The sequence below is a fragment of the Cygnus atratus genome, chromosome 6 (assembly GCF_013377495.2).
Source record: "Cygnus atratus isolate AKBS03 ecotype Queensland, Australia chromosome 6, CAtr_DNAZoo_HiC_assembly, whole genome shotgun sequence".
NCBI lineage: Eukaryota > Metazoa > Chordata > Aves > Anseriformes > Anatidae > Cygnus > Cygnus atratus.
The window spans coordinates 33227335-33244312 of NC_066367.1; the positions used below are offsets into that span (position 1 = coordinate 33227335).

General features: G+C 38.2%; 1 protein-coding gene across 2 annotated transcripts in view; it reads right to left on the reverse strand.

Annotated features, from left to right (window-relative positions):
• The window catches only part of TMEM163 (transmembrane protein 163), a 95309-nt gene that overhangs the window by 20479 nt on the left and 57852 nt on the right, over nucleotides 1–16978 (reverse strand). For both annotated transcript variants that reach the window (XM_035556089.1, XM_035556090.2), the window contains one exon: nucleotides 367–463. In XM_035556089.1, the coding sequence (XP_035411982.1) occupies nucleotides 367–463 (97 nt within the window). The remainder of the gene's footprint in view (nucleotides 1–366; nucleotides 464–16978) is intronic.

Consider the following 16978-nt stretch of genomic DNA (forward strand, 5'->3'; position numbering starts at 1 on the left):
TCCTCTCAAAATTCTACATTTTTCTTTAAGCCCCGAGAGACTGCCTCACTTTAAGTGAACTCCTATTCCTGTATAAAAACCTGTATAAAAGTTTTAAGTGATTATGTTGAGAAAGATTTGGCCTGTAAAGGTAAATATGAAGAAGAGAAGATGGAGTCAAGCCTGTAAAAACCTATAATGACTAGACTCCATCACATAAGAAGAAAATACTGCTCGAAGACCAGGACCTGTACATGCAGCCAGGCAGGATCTGCACCTGCTACAGCTTCACCAAGTTCAACAGGGCTTGTTAAAAGGAGATGTTGACCTTTCTCAGTTTCACTGGCAATGTAAAGAGAACATTTTAAAGAACATGAATCACCTTACCACTTCTGGAAGCACCTTCTTCGCTAGATCGTGGATGGCTTTGATCACAATACATATAGATGATAGGAGGAATATGACACCCAAGATAACACAAGCTCTGTGGAGAAAAAAAAAAAAAAAAGGTTAAAAATTTGCTAAGAATATATTTGGAGTTTTCAACTCTCCTTCTGCTGATGGGTAACACACAACTAAATTTTAGTGATAAAAAATCTTATGTAGTTAGGGACTTGGATTAAAGAAGAGGAAAAAAAAAGAAAAAGAGGCATCTGGATCCTTCCCAGTTCTTAAAACTTGGATTGTATGTGAGAAGACAGAGTAGACCAGATGATGTTTCAGAGTATGAGTGAGGCAGAAAGACATGCCTCTTCTGCTCCTGATGACTTACCACACAGTCCTCTAGAGGTCTGTTTCTCTGTTCGTTTTTTTTTTTGTTGTTGTTGTTATTGTTTTGTATGGCATTAGAAATAAGCAAGGGAACTTCATCCTCTTTACCAAACCAGGGAAGATGTTTGGTAACAGTGGCGTAACTGGATGTGAAATCTCTGTTTACTCCCCAAATCTCCATAAATAAATTAATTAATTAAACACAACTATTAAAAAAATCCAGCAGGTTAGGTCACTAGGATCACTTCACAGGCTGTCCAGGGGTCTCTCGATACCTAAATGTCAGAAATAAGGAACAGAGCCTCACCAAATTAGGTGCTGTGTGGAATTAGACTTTTTAATCCTGCCCCACAATCTGGTTTTAGAAAAAGCAAACAAATGGGCCAAGTAACAGAATAATTGTTTTGGATGGGACACGGGCACAATGAGGGCTTACAAAGCAGGTAATGCAGACCCAGAACTTCAAAGTCACAGAGAAAATTCTTTGTTTTGTTCATAGGCTAATATTACTTTGAGATGGAGTTCCTCTCGCTTAGAAATACTACAGGACTTAAGGCTTTGATTTTCTCTACACAAACAGTAATGGCCAGTCTATTACAGTATTGACATATCCATAACTCCACTTTACAAGTAGCTCTTCATATACAATTCTATTAGAAAATAGCAAAATACCATAAACAGATACACAGCAAGAGCAATTTTACTGTTTGAAGCATTAAATATTTAAGAATTGAGTTCTATATGTACATTTTTTTTCTCCAGAAGTTCTATTTCCTTTCTGTGGTATTCATCGCTTGGTATTTAGCTGTTAGCTTGGTCTACGGGTGCTATAATTATTCCAGTAGCATGCTACTATTTTTACCAACTCAGACATCAGGCCATCTGGTGGTTGGCAGCATACGCAATGTTCACATCGAGCTCAATCTAGGGACTGCGGTTGGGCTGGTACTGCTGTGCCTACAACAGAAGATGCAGCTGCAGCAGTGGCACGGGCGAGGAGCTGGTCATTTAATTCCCTAACACAAGGAACACAGAACCACGCCGTGGACAATCCACATAATCCTGCAGGCAAGATCTCAGTGAAGAGGTTGCTCTCATGCAGAGGAGTACAGACAACAGAGGCCAGCATCCTTCCCACCAGGGTGGTACGCTCGACAAGGTACTGTGTCAGGTAGGCACAGCTCTGCTCCATCTATTTTAGGAGAGATGCTCAGCTCCTTATAGTCTTTGCAATAAACTGCAGCACAGCCCTCAGTCTTGTCCAACACAATGTGCTGCAAAAAGCCTGAAGAAAAGTTTTGAGACAGTTGTTACCCCACAGTCCTACCCCTAGATTTCAACAGGAGAACAAAAATTTGGTCCACAACCTGTGGCACAGAAAGAAACGTGCATTATGGATTCTCTGCAAACCTGCAACAATCATTAAATAGTCAAAGGGAAGGGAGGAAAGTTCATCTCCCCAAAAGAATGAGCAAAATAAAAAAATTAGAGGGCTTTCAGTTTTCCACAGTGTATTTGCAAGCAGATCCCAGTTCTGCAGTTGATTCCTTCTGAGATTTGCAGTTTCACCCTGTCCAAATGGATCACTGCAGACATCTGTCCAGAGCCTCTTGACCTAGTTTGGTCCAACTCAGAAATTTCCAGTACCACCTTTTACTACTTCTGTAATATTTAGCACTGTTGTAACCTACAAAGTTAATTAATTAATTCCTTCACTTGCTTAGCCAGTGACAGACAGAAACAAGATACATACACTTCATGCAAGAATTGCTGACATTTCATCTGAAAGCAACACTAAAAGAAAAACTTTTCTGTCGTTCCCAGCAGGCTTAAACCAACACAACCACAGATCCATCAGCTGGAAAGAATGGATTGAACTTGTTTGTGCCAATATTTTTTAATGCCAAGGGAATAGGCAAGAGAAGACAGTGAAACATCATCACCTCCCCTTGGCACATCTCCTATTCCCCGTACATATCTTCTGAGGAAGACAGGCAAGCAAACAGCAGACTAGCTGGCACAAGCTTCATGTGTCCAGGGAATCAGCACTTGCCCTGGCCATTGCCTGATTTGGTTCTCACTCCTGTTGAACTGTTTGTGCTTACCCTGATCTCTGTAAACTCTCCCACCACAAGCCTAACAGCAAACATTTTGCATCTTTGCTAATGCCAGCAGACAAATAATGACTTCAGCAATCTTGAGCTGCTTATCTTATTCTCCAGATCAGTTTTACTGTGTCAAAAGAAATCCCACGTACCTACTTAGCCAAAAATAGTTAAAAGAAGAAAGAAAAGAGAAATACATTAATAACAGTGACACGAGTATTAATAGCAGAGAGAAATGCAGTCTGAGGCTTGAATCAGCATTCAGTCATCATATTTAGCAAGCCTAGCATCTCCTTTACATTCTGGCTTTTGGAATCCACAGCCATGCAAAATTCATGAGCAATGGCATAGTACTTTAAGTGCTAAAATACATGTTTCTTGTCCTCTTGAGTGTATCAATTCATCTGCAAAACCACTAGAGCAAAACACTGCATTACTACTGAGCCTACTGAAGTAGCTTCTTTCAATCTCATTTGCCAGAAAAATAATTTCTATCTAGACTGCAAACTATGCAAAACACAAATAAAAATGCAGAATAAGAAACCTCCAAAATTAATTGAAATTTTAACTGTAGTAAATAATAAAAAATTATAATTGACTAGTATAAACTTGCTTTCTTTTCAAGCCATTAGACAACAAAAACTTTAATAAAAGCCTGCTAACTTTCACCTGCTAACAATTATTCAACAGCTTTGTAACCAAATAAAATGTTTTCAGCTGCACATGAAGGGTGTTAGTGCCAAGGTTGTAGGTAAATGCAATTTCATTAATAACATTCAATTAAATTGGATGAGCCAACTGGCATTTCTAAACAAGTTCACTTAGAAGTGACTATAAAAATTAATGAAAGAGGAGTTAGATAGAAGTGAGGTTTGACTGGAAGCCCCATAAAGATTTTCCAGATATCATGGGTTTCAAATCATAACACTCCTCAAAGTATCTCCCTACTTGACTTTAAAAACCTAAAATATTACAAGTACCATATTGAGTAGAAACAGAAAATAACGAGTGCATTGCCTGCAAAATTCACCATTAGCTATCAAAGAAATCTGTTCTTCAAATTTACGTGAATACCCTACTCTTACTTAAAAAGAAACATAAGTAGAAATTAAAAAAAAAAAAAAGTACTTATTTACAGCCATTTCTACCTAAGTTAAAATATGATCTTCCCACTGTATAATTACTACATCATCAGAGATATGCTATATCTATAATGCAAAATAATCGATTGCTACAGGTTTGGCAGGCTACAGAAAAGATCTAATAAAGAATGCATGAATCTGAAATTTCCTTCATTTCCGTGTAATATATTATTTCTAATGGCTTCTAAACAGAAAGAAATACAGAGAAAATTTAGTCAAAACATTTTAAAACCTAATGGAAAATCATGATTGGATTTCCAGAAACAATAAGCTTTCTGGAATTGTTCAGAGTGCAGAATATAAAGAATCAGAGACTAATTCGGAAAGGACGAGGTGAGGGCATCTCTCTGATATGCAAGCAATAATCAACTTTTAGGACAACTACAGCTGAAGCCTACAAAGTTTTTTTCTTAGTGCAATAGCACCGGGAAGGTAAGAGCGATTAAAATTGTGTGCTACATAGTCAGTAGAAAGAATTTAATATTATAATTTTAACAGTGAAACCATCAGGTCTTCTTTAGTTTGCTGTAGGAACTGGTAACATATGGTGATCTGCAGAATATATTTCTTGATGCATTTTTGATGCCATATTTCTATATGAAAAGCCAGAAGACAATATAAAGTATAATTCATTGTATTAAAAAATGAACTCATAATTTTTGTCAGCTTTTCTATTTAACTTTGTCACAGATGAAACTTACTGTTAAATCAGTCATACCACTGCCTTGGGCATTAAGTATGAAACTATTTGGACTTTAAAAAGAATTTATATAGCTTTCAAGCTTTGATTACTCTTAGTCTACCTGTAGTGGAATTCAGAAATTTGATTATGTCTGAATTCTAAGAATTAAACCTGTGTCTCTAAGTAAAGCTTGTTTCTGGGTGTGCTACAACCTGACAATTTCCCAAAGACCTTTTTCTGAAAGCAGTGCTACAACTCATTACAGTAGCAGCACAACTCAGATACGACCCATGTATATTTATACAGCCCTATAAATACCCATTTTGATTTACACCATTCCTGGATATTTCCACTAAAACCAATCACTATGAGGATAACTGTAATTGTATTTCACGACATACAGCTGCTGCTTCATCTGCCATAGCACATTCCCCCTGTGGAGCTCAAACAGACAAAATTCTTCGTTTTGAGGACAAAGTCTCATAACTCAAAAGGAAACCAGAAGAGGAAATCCAGCAAAATAGGCAGCTGATAGCCTTTCCCTTAATCAACAGTTTGTTATTTTGCATACGTTAATGGCTTTTATGCAAGTAGCTATGAAAAGTAGTGAGATTCAGGGGGTTCCAACTCCACAAACTGAATTTTCAGGCTGCTATTAATAAGTTATCTCGTTATCTTTTTGTTTTATTTTTCTTTCATGCCACAAATTTAATTTGGAAGAAAATGTCCAACTATTCAATACATTTGCATCTAGCAGACACAGCAAAATAGCCTACTAATTCACAGATTTATCTGTAATTCTGTCTTACATTTGGAATTATTTGTTAGGATTTCCTACAGGTAGTGATAAGAGAAAAATTCTGTGATATTTCAGTCATGGAAGTGAAGTCCAATCTCACTCAGATTTCTATGGCAATTATTTTTCAATGTAATAGAACAATTTTACCTTTTGTAAGGCTCTTGCCACCTGACTACTCTTTACAAGAGTCAGCCCATTACTTGCTCTTCTGTGTAAGCAGCAGCCAAGCTGAATTAAGACTGCAGATTTAGACACTCAGCTACATGTTTCTGTAACAATTCGTAAAGAAAAATAAGTAAATAGATAAATATAATTTAAAAGTTATGAATACACCCCCAGAAACAAGCTCTGCTGTATATTACCTCAAGAGGGATCTGGACTAAGCTACACAAGGATGACTGACAGCAGAGGTTTCCTCGTATCAATTGACTGCTATAAAATACCCACTGGAAGGTGCTTTGCTTCTTAATTATCATCCTTCTATCCTTCTATCTTTCTGGCAAGTGGAATACAGTGACACGACACAGTACCAGCAAGGGTTTGTAATGAAGCTCTTGGTAATTACTCCTCTCAAGTCAATCTGCTCTAATATGCAGCAGAGGTGGTACAGCAGAATTAAGGATTCAGGAAAAAATTAAGGATGCATATGAACACAACCTGCAAATATGTGCTAGCTTTCTCTTAGCAGCTCACAGCTACCATTGTTTTGGGGCAGTGGAGAGGGAAAAGATTCTCACGTACTTGATAGTTTGTCTGATACATCCTGGAACCAATTTTACCAGCACACTTCAAATTCATTAAAATAGTCCCTGCAACGTGATGACACCATGTGGGATAATACAAGATTGCCAGTAGCAGTCTAATTACTTCCCAGTTCTGTTAACTTGATACATCTAAAATGCAATATTAAAAACCTGGCCTCCCTCCTCACTTAGCCATTATATCTGTCACTAAATATCTTGCTATTTTGGTTCTCTGGCACTGCATACTGAATCAGAGCAAAACAAGACTTCAATGCACAACTGTATTCAAGTTTTTAAAAGCTTTCAGTTCTACTGGTAATACAGCTACAGTAACATCTTGAGCAGAAAACAAACTATCTACAGGTACTATTTTTTGGTGAGGGTTTCAAAGGTGTAGTTTGTGAGGAGACCAGGGGTAACAAATCAACACCTGCAGTAAAAGACTCCACGATTTCAGACTGGCTCAGCTCTAACCCACATCTACGCATCCCCGTGACATTTTTACTAGGCTAAATCTGGAAGTTAAACTTTCCCATAACAACAGAACTTCTAGTGGAATGAATCTCTCTGGCAACATAGGTACATATAGAGGTAGCTCTCTTTATTGCATTAGGTGTTCGTACAGATTCCCAGTTTCACCACAAAGCAATCCCAAAGAGATTTTGGTCAGTTGTGCTTCATCCTTCCTGGCCCCTCCTTAACTCTTGTAACTCAGATTACATTACACTGTATAACATGCATTCAGTTTATCCACATTTCATGCACTCATTCAATTTACCATTTTTCCAAGACAGTGTGCATCCTTCAATATTCACAAGTTAGATTTTATTGCTCTCTCTCCTCATTTTTCTCTTCCCCAGTAATACCGAGTTTCACCAGGCTGTATCATTAGTTTAAGTACCTGCACTTTTTGGTCTTAGCTTGTGGTACTAATATGTATACTAATAACTCCAGGTGTTCCTTAGTGAAAACATACACCCTCGAGCTGAATTAGGCCCCAAACTTTCCTTAGCCTGCAGGTAGAGGTGGCTAACAGTAATTTAGTTTAATTCTGGACTTTTTGGTTGTTAAGAACCTTACCGTGATGTATTTTTCTAAGAGAAATGGACTTTCCACCCTGAGAACTGATTGCCCATAGAGGTTGTGCAGCCTCCATCCTTGGAAGTTTTCAAGACCGCCTGGATAAAGCTCTGGGCAACCTGTTCTGATCCCAGGGCTGACTGCTTTGAGCAGGAGGTTGGACTACAGATCTTCAAAGGGCCCTTCCAACCTGAATTATCCTATGATCCCATGGATCTTTACCCACAAAATCTTTATCTCTGAAGGCTCTGTCAAGGTCTTCTAGCACTAATAGGTCCTAATAGGCCACAGAAAAGGCAATGTTACAGTCTCTACAGGCTGTTTTCACTGCTGGAGTGAAGAGATAGTGAGAAACTTTGCAAGGAATTTTAAGTCAGCATTAAAATGTGCTGCTGCAGGCCAATAAGTGCGATATGATTTCTAAACCCAGGAGTAATATGAGATTTTCAGCAAAGCTGAACAAATCAGTTTTGTGATGGATATGTGATTTAATCTCTGAATAAACCCACTAATGAATCCTCTGGAGTTTAAGCGAGAAACAAAATTAAAATGATAAAACCAATTAATTTAATAAAGAACAGAAATGTGCTAATTCCTGTTTCCATGCGATTTGAAAGGACTTTAATATTAGTGGGTGACAGCATGAATATCATGTATGTAATTACTCAGGGGAAGTCATATGGCACAACACTGCAAGGCAACTGCCTAAGAGGTTTTTGCCACAACAGGAGTTATGGAAGTATTTCTGAGCATACAAAATTCATTTGCTTTCTAATTCTGTAACCATTTCTATATTTTTCCCAATTATCTTCTGTGCCTAGTCATATTTTTTCTCTCTTCATTTTGCTGGTATTCGTTTGCTTTCTTTCTTCTTGTAACCAAATACAAATTACATTCTGTGAATGCCCTTTCGTCAGTAACTTGGAGCTGGCAATAACCTGCACCACACTTCTAGATGAGAAGCAGTCAGCCTGCTTAAACAGAGCTAGGCTACTTTCATTTAACTTTTGTATTATGGCAGCTCTTATAGTCTGATGACAGTAGCCAAGTATGTAGTTCCACTCACAGCCAGACTAAGATTTAAGCATAGGCAAAACCGAATGTTGATACTCCAAAGGTGATAACTCAGAGGAACAAACCCAATCCTTTGGTCACCAACAAGCGATTCTGTGGGGGCAAACCAGTGGCTTCTGGCTTATGGGAACAATGTACAGCAGGGTAGAGAAGCCAAAGTCAGAAAAAGCAGTGGACAAAGAACAGGTAATGGAAGAAATCAGAGGACATTTTGGAGAGAAGGTGCTAAAAATGCTCATTTTGGTTTACAGGCGTCTGGGGAGACAAGGGAAGTTCCTGCTTCTTCATCATACTCTGCTGTTGGATATTAAGGTTCTTTGTGTCCAATCAGACAGTTGTACTGGTTGTTTATGTTTGTTGTGTGGCTTATTTATTATCAGGTTTAGTTACTGATGAAGGCTTGGACACCAAACTGTACATAATCACAGCTGTTCTGTCTTTACACCTGCCTGTTGCTGGGTGAAGACAGTCACTTCAAACTGCACAGCAACAAAGTGAGCTCGATGTTCATTGCACATGTTCCAATCCACCTCCAACTGCCAGAATCCAGATCAGCAGCATTACACCTACTCCTTTTCCTCACCACAAAAAAAAATAAAACAAAACAAACAACACAAAAAATCACCAGATTACAAACAAAAGGGACTTCAAGTCATATTCCAAACTATCATTGAAAGCACTTTCCTCACTTACTATATTAAAAAATATACAGTGCTATCACATGGCCTAACCTCTCCTTCCACAACATGCAGGAAAATGCTGTTTATATCTGAGACCCAGGTTAGCTATGCTAGGGATCCATTTCATGCAAAAAATGTTATAGGCCTTCTAAAACTTTTAATTACCTTCACAAATTCAACCAGTTGCTGAAGAACAGGGTATTAACATCCTTTAAAATCGTGCAGCTGAAATGGGGCATCATTCCCACAAATAATTTGATTCCCCAGGTCTCACACATCTGTCAATATCTGCTTGTGTCTTAAATGATATCTTAAATATCTGCTTTTAGGCTAAAAGACTTTTCTACAGCTTAGAAATTTTGAAAACTTTTAGGACCAACTTTGTAGCTTCTGGTCTGTATGGACCATACAATTGCTCTCAGGGCAAGACCTTCATCACAGCTCGTGAAGAGCTGATCACCGCTCCTAGCCTCGGTAGCCACACAGCAGGTGAGCAGAGATCCTGTCCTTCCTCTGAAGCTGGAAATTAAAGCCTTCTGAGAATTTCTGTAATACTCATTTTCAGGGGGATTATCAAATTGCAGTACAGAACAACATTATATCCCTGATTTTACATAATAAGTATGTGTGTGCATACTAGGCAATAACCACAAATACTACCTAATCAACTACTAGTGAAGTAAAAGGAAAGGCTTTCATAAACTAAATAGATTTTGGATCTAGCTCGAGTAAAATCATTGCCAAGTCTACAGATGCCACACTTTTTGAAACAGATTTTAGAATGTATAAATATATACATTTGCTATTTCGTATTTAATATAAATTCTATGTGTGAGAATTTTGTGTGTGTGTGTGCATAAATGTATGCATACATGCATTCCTGCCTGGATAAGAGCAAAGTTTACGAATGCTTCACTTTTTTGCCTGAATAGGAGATAATGGATTTCTGAAGAAACGATGCAGCCTTGCAAATTAGTCTAATGAAGCACCTCTGAAACTTGTATCCAGCACTGTACCTGGATGCAGTATTTGCAGACTAAATATTTTAGAAGAAAAATGGTTTAGAAATTTTCAGTGTGATGAAAAAAAAAAAGAAAAAAAAAATTCTCCTCCTATAAAGTAGACATTCAAGCATAGCCACACTTCTTTTACAAACTCTGCTCTGTGCTCCACCAGGTAGCAGAAACACACACATGCCACAGGAGGACCAACTCATGGCAGCTGAGGACTGCACAAGATCTGCAGTTAGATTCTCAACTCTTTGCAGTTTGTAGGCTATCTCCATGCATTTAATATTTTTCCAGATCACTTAGCTATTCCTATCACTCATCACAAAAGAGTTTTTCCTCCAGCCACAGAGGTTTGCCCTTAACTGTGGGCAGGTGTGGATTCTGCCATCTGTGCATCTCTTTCTTACATACAGCATAGACAAAATTATTCACGGTTCTTTCAGATGTGGCTGATACTGTTGGGTCTGCACTGAGAGGATTATTTTCATTCAACACTACCTACATTGACAGCACTCATTTAGTAGGGCTAGCCAGTACACTGGAGCCAATCTGCACGTGACATTTTAAATAAAGTACAAATACTGAAAAAGTTCAGTTTTTTGTTTTGTTTACTTATTTTGTATCATGAGAGAACACACCCTGTGACAATGCAGATCAGCATGTTCTCTTCCTGTGAATCAAAGGAAAAGAAAGACGAGGCTGAGCTCACCTGGCAGTATGACAGTCGTTTCCTCTCATTACAGACAGTTTCTAACTCTCTTAAGCTTTGAGGGCAAAAGGAGGTTACATCATGATGCCCATACTGCATGCCAAAATGTAATACACATATACTCGATACAACTTCATGCTCACCCCTCACATCCCCGGCTTCCAAAAATGAGATGCACCAGGAAGTAATGAGCAGGAGAAAAAGATGTCAAAGGAGAATCTGTATCCATAAGATATCCATACTGACAAAGGGAACATTACAGCAAAAGACTCTTCCTTCAGGTATTTTCAGGGTGGATGTCTACTTACTATATGGACATTTACAGATGATTTTATTATTGCTGTTTACTTAGCTCTAAATTCCAGAGAGAAGGTAACTAAGCAACTGTTAAGGGTTTCTGATCACTTGACTAGGCTTCTTCAAAGGTCACATGCCTAAGAAGATGTATGACTATTAAAAAAAAAAAAAAAGTACAAAGCTGTATCTTTCTCCTAGAAAAAAACATTCACTAGTCCCTGGCAGTATTTGAAGCACTTACATGACCAGTTTCTGCCCTGCCCCATCTACCTGAAAAGGCTATTCATAATCAGGAACTGGAAGTAAGGCATGTTCTGTGAGAAGGTAACATACCTGGGAGGCTATAAAGAAACCAAGGAAAAGTATTAGTACCTTGTTGAGTTTGTACTCATGGAGTATTCTAAAAAGGCTTTTTATATCATTAATATGCTCCATAAAATGTTTTTAGATATCCTAATTCCCATGTCATAGTGTCACATAGCCCTAAATTTCACATCTACTGCATGAAGTCCTACGAAAGGGTCAGAACATCCTTCTTTCCTTCCTACCTTCCTCCTTCCTTCCTTCCTTTGTTCCTTCTTTTTCTTCCTTCCTTCTTTTTCTTCCTCCCTCCCTCCCTTCCTCTCTCCCTTCCTTCCTTCCTTCTTTTCATTACATACCCGTATGTGGTGGATAATCCAGGTGTACGGATATCCATACAGCATATTTCTAGAGAAGTTCTCTGACATACATGCCTGTGTATATATGTAAGACACACTGATTAGAAATAAGGTGTACATCTTTACCAGCAAGCTTAATTAAACATAGGGGCAGGGTAGTGAAGGACAGAGTTGAGAGTTTTTCTAATTGTTGCATCTAGCATGTTCATTATGAGTCAGGTTTCCTATTTACTGCATCCCTGAGGAACAGTCAAATATCATGCTTAGAGATATTTTTGATTGAGTGTGTCAGACTATTCTTACCTTTATTACTGTAATAAGAAAATTAAATTGTATTATGGGCAAATAATTCCTAATGAACTCATAGCGCTCTGTGTTGCCATGACATAACACTTGAGTGCACCTGTAGCTGCACTACTACAGGTAACTCCAACTAAGTTAGACATTCTTGGATTTCTTACAGATGTGCTTCTCTGGATGTAAAAATAGATGAGAATAGATGAGAATCCTGGTTCATTCTCCCCATAATTTAAGAACCTATTAAGAATCAAATCCTCAGGGCAGGCATTTTTCACTTGGCCAATGAGTTCAGCACTCTGACAGTATCAAATCTGGCTGAAAAAGCTGAGATATAATGTACAGAGATGAAAGTTAAGTTACTGACACATGGCGAAGTTTTTAGACAATGCCTAATAGCAAGGCTGGAAAGACTGCAAGACCTTCCCAGTTCTTGATCCACTGTTTTTAAATCCTGTGTAAGGTGAGAAAAGATATGCAAAATAGGTACAGGAACGGAGATAATTTAAGCCACCTCCTCTTCCACGTGTCATCTTAGCCACAAAGAACAAGCACTCCAGACTAATACGCTGCTCCATTGCAGACAGGAATGCCTATTTTCACCCGGCAAAAAGCTCTCTCAGCAGCAGGCAGAGGTGTGACAGATATCTGCAGCCTCGTCTGACACACAGCAGACTCCATCTAATTCCTGTTATTTTAATTCTACAGCCTATGTTTTGGATGACAGTTTCACCAATATCAGAATAAAAGACACATCTGCATTCATTATGTATCATGTCATGGCAACACGGAGCACTACGAGTTCATTAGGAATTATTTGCCCATGATACAACTTAATTTTCTTATTACAGTAATAAAGGTAGGAATAGCTGGAGTCTGACATACACAATCAAAAAAACTGTGAAAGAAATGTGAGCATTTTGCTCTTGGCTTTATCCAGCATGCTCATTAAAAGTAAGGTTTCTTATTTACTCTGGCACTGGGTTAAGAAAGATGTTGACAGACTGGTTCTTGGGAAACACAGAATTTAAGCTGGCACCATCAACAAAATAATATATAATAAACACCAGCTGCAACTGCCACAAATCACCATGTTAAATATGCTGCACAGTTAGTTTCTGCAATACCGAACACACAAGCTCAAAAAACAAAATAAAATAATAAAAAATAGCCCCCCCCAAAATTCCTAGGAGCGATGGACCCTAAGGACATAAGCAGATACTCAGCCCCTGCACTGCAGAGAAATGCAATTGTAGCTCTGTAATGTAGCAGGTTTGTTGCTTTATAACCTAAAAAGTAGCATTGCTACTTGACCCGAGTAGGCTGCCAACAGCATTAATTTAGGGAGAGCAAAGTCCTTTTTCCCTGAACAGACCGGAATCAAACAGGAGATGTTTTCTTTGTTCACAGTTTTGAGACTTTTCCAACTACCTACACATAAAAAGCTCCATCTTTTACAGATTTTTCATGAGGCTGTGTGCCCAAAGTTTGTTATTCTGTTTTCTCAGTCTCCTTTTTTAGTGGTAGTTCTCACCGTTTCCTCCTCACCCCCAGTTCCATCACTCCAGCCCAATCCTTCATCCCTGAGTTTCCCCGATCAAAGCGCTGCCCTTTGGCTGTACAGCTAGTTACTATTTCAACCTCGCATGAGACATTTCCCAGGTCCCTAATGACTCAGTCTTCTATTAAGAAATGGCATCTACTGCTATTTACTGAGTTTACGTACATGAAAAACCACTGCTACCACATCAATTTCAATGAATTTCTCCCTTCAACAAAATTTAGGTTTGCTTCAGCAACCCAAGAAACTATTATGTTGCTAAAGATTAACTGGAGGGCAGAATATACAAGAGTATCTGTACACCGGTTATGGCCAGCAGGAAAGCGAACTGATTGCAAGGTTTTGCCCTCTTGTATTTGACTGCCAAAACAGAAAGATAGTGAGAAACTATCCCAAAAGTACCAGTCACAAACATATCAAATGTCCACCCCACTCCTACACGCACCTCTATTAACGAGCCGGCTAGACAGACTCAAGCAGCATCTCATGTGCCTTACAATCTTACAGGGGCTTATACCTGATCCTTGTGAATATTCACTCTATTTTCAAAGCCACTTGGTATATCTAAAAATAAAGCATAAAAATTTCATCGTAATTAAAGCTAGAACTTGAACCTAACCAGATATATCTTTTCATGAAAAATTCTCCATCAACAAAATACTTGAAAAGCCTGCAAGCCTCAGCTCCTCAGGCCATCAATAGCAAGGAGTTTTCAAGCAAGGTGAATCCCAAAGGTGAGTTATAATATATTTTAGATTATTATAGTTGAACTACCAAGAGAATTAGCAAAGATATATGTTGTATAACTTTGGTCACGTGTACACCAAGAAAGTTCTCCTCTTGCCCCAGAAAAGGAGAGGAATCAAACAAACTAGCAAAAATGGAACAAGTTATACTCAGCGGGACAAATTTTTATGGTAGTTACAAAACTACAGCCCCCTGAAGTCAAATGGAAATGCATCAGTTCAACTTAACAGAAATTGGCACAGCAAGCGCTTTTCTACTGCTCCTTCCCGTACCAGCTCACAAAATGCTGCATCTCACTTCCATATGGCTACATCTTAGCAAGATTACGCAGTTCTTTTCTATCCTAGCATTTTATTGTAAGTATTTAATTCATCATATATCATGAGTCAGGCTGTATTCCCCGTATCTTTTTCTGGGGTTCCTTTTTTCATTTTACATTTATGCCCTCTCTCCGCAAAGTCTAACAGTTAGGACTGGATCTAACTTTGCCCTTCCAGGAAAGGCTTCCCACTGATATCAGCAGGTTCTGGATCAATCTTCAGCTGTCAAGATTATAAAACAGGAAATTTTATACATTTGCAACATGTAATTTATTGGCAATTTCATTTGACTCCTGGTAAAAAACTTAAGAATATGGATTATTTTCAGGTACATTAGGATACACATAAATATAATATTTAAATGACTAAAAGACCTATAGATAAAAAACTAAATTGCACACACCGTGGCACACCTTTCTCTGTTAAACAGTAATAATGTGTTTACAGAAACACTGAGTTTTGCACAGGCAAGTAGCTTCTCCACTAAGGCAAAGCATGGCTAGGCACACAGAAACACGAATAGCGCACAGCATGACAGCAGCACCTGCAGGAATTACAACCAAACTGTCCAGGGGGCTGAAAGCAGACTTTCCCACTGAGGAACTGGCACACAGAAAACAAGGACTGTGAAAGAACAGGTGTAGTTATAGCACACGTGATACACAAATTATTTACAAGTTAAGAAAGCAGCCAGAAGGAGCCATGCAACATTTTCTCAGCGTAGAGGAAAAAATAATTGCATATGGGGTTTCAAGCCAGAGGCTGATTAAACACAACAGGAAATTAGAAATGTGCTTCCCCTAAAAATCTGACCCAGTAGGAACTGCCTTAAGAGATAAGAGATCTCCTTTTTTGTCCATTCAATGATGATTCTCTTGTCAAATCTAGAAACTGAGCAATAACCAGACTGCCTAACCAGTGATTAATATTCCCAGCATATGGTAATATTCTTTCACTCCATACTGATCTCATCATGTAACCTTAGCTGTCTTCAACTAGAGGGCATGGAAAGTAATTCATTGACTTAATTTAGCTTTATGTAAAGCAGAGGGATTCTATGAAAGCAATTAAAAATGAGCATAAAAAGCAGGAAAATATGTTTGCCACTTTGCTTGTTCACTTTGCTGGCTTAGCCATAGGGATATGTTGATTCTTCTTTTGTATTGGGATTTATTTTCTCTATAAAGTACTTTACAATGTTCACTTGAAAAAGCTGAGCAGAAGGAGATTTCAAAAATATGTTAATTAAATGTTGACAGGAATCTCTGTGGACGCCCACAAAAGCAAGATACTCAGGAAATGTCTGTTAAGATCTCCAAATTTGTGCAGGAAGACTAATTTTAATCACACATTTCTGGATTTATTTTTATGAATCAATGCCACATCAATCTTCTATGGCCTTTTATTCCAAACCGTTCTGTATGGAACCCTGCCAGAAAGGGATTCACAGCACTGGCAAGCTGTTGCATGAGCCTGAGTTAATGCATTTAAAAATACTGCTTACTGTTTTCTTAGTTTTTAGGAAACAAGTTATGGAGACAAGTTATAGTCCCCCTCTGTGTACTTTTCCTTGATTCTACCAGTCATATAAAAGGCCAGTTTCATCAGGCACCACCTTTTGTAGAAGGGACTTCATTAGACGTGTTTCAGGACAAAAACTACCTTATCCCCCTACATCATGTAATTGCAGTCCTTTCCAGGGGATAATTGAATTATCTTCAGACAAGCCAGATGGGGGACTGCTAGCGATGGCAGCACTGAACAGAAACAAGGTAGATAAATGCAATACAGTTTTTCACCTTGATGTACCATAAATATAGAGTAGGAGACAAAAGTTGTCCTCATGCACTAGCTGGAATAATTCTCCAGCCAATCTCCATCTGATCTTCTCAGCTACCACACATATTGCCAGCAGAAATGCTACACAATGAAATGATGCAGAGTACAATCTCCATTGTGATCAATGCTGCACTGCAAACTAAAGAAGATTTTTTTCCCCACAGGATTCATATAACAATAATTAAATATTCCTCCTTTGCCAGCATACCCTTTTTTCCATAAAGAAGACATATAAATATTGTTAAACTCTTACTTACTAAAACAGCAGTAGTTCAACAATAAAAAGGGAATTTGTGTGTGTATTTCCCTCTCTTTGTACAGTAGCACAAATAAACTATGTCACCCTACTATCATATCACTAAAAGAGGCTTGATCTTATCAGATGTTAACCTCAACTTCTAATAATATCTCCAGCAGTTGAAGTAATCTACATTCAAAGAGAGGGGGTTCAACATCAAAATGTGAATTCAAGTTTTGTTAAGAG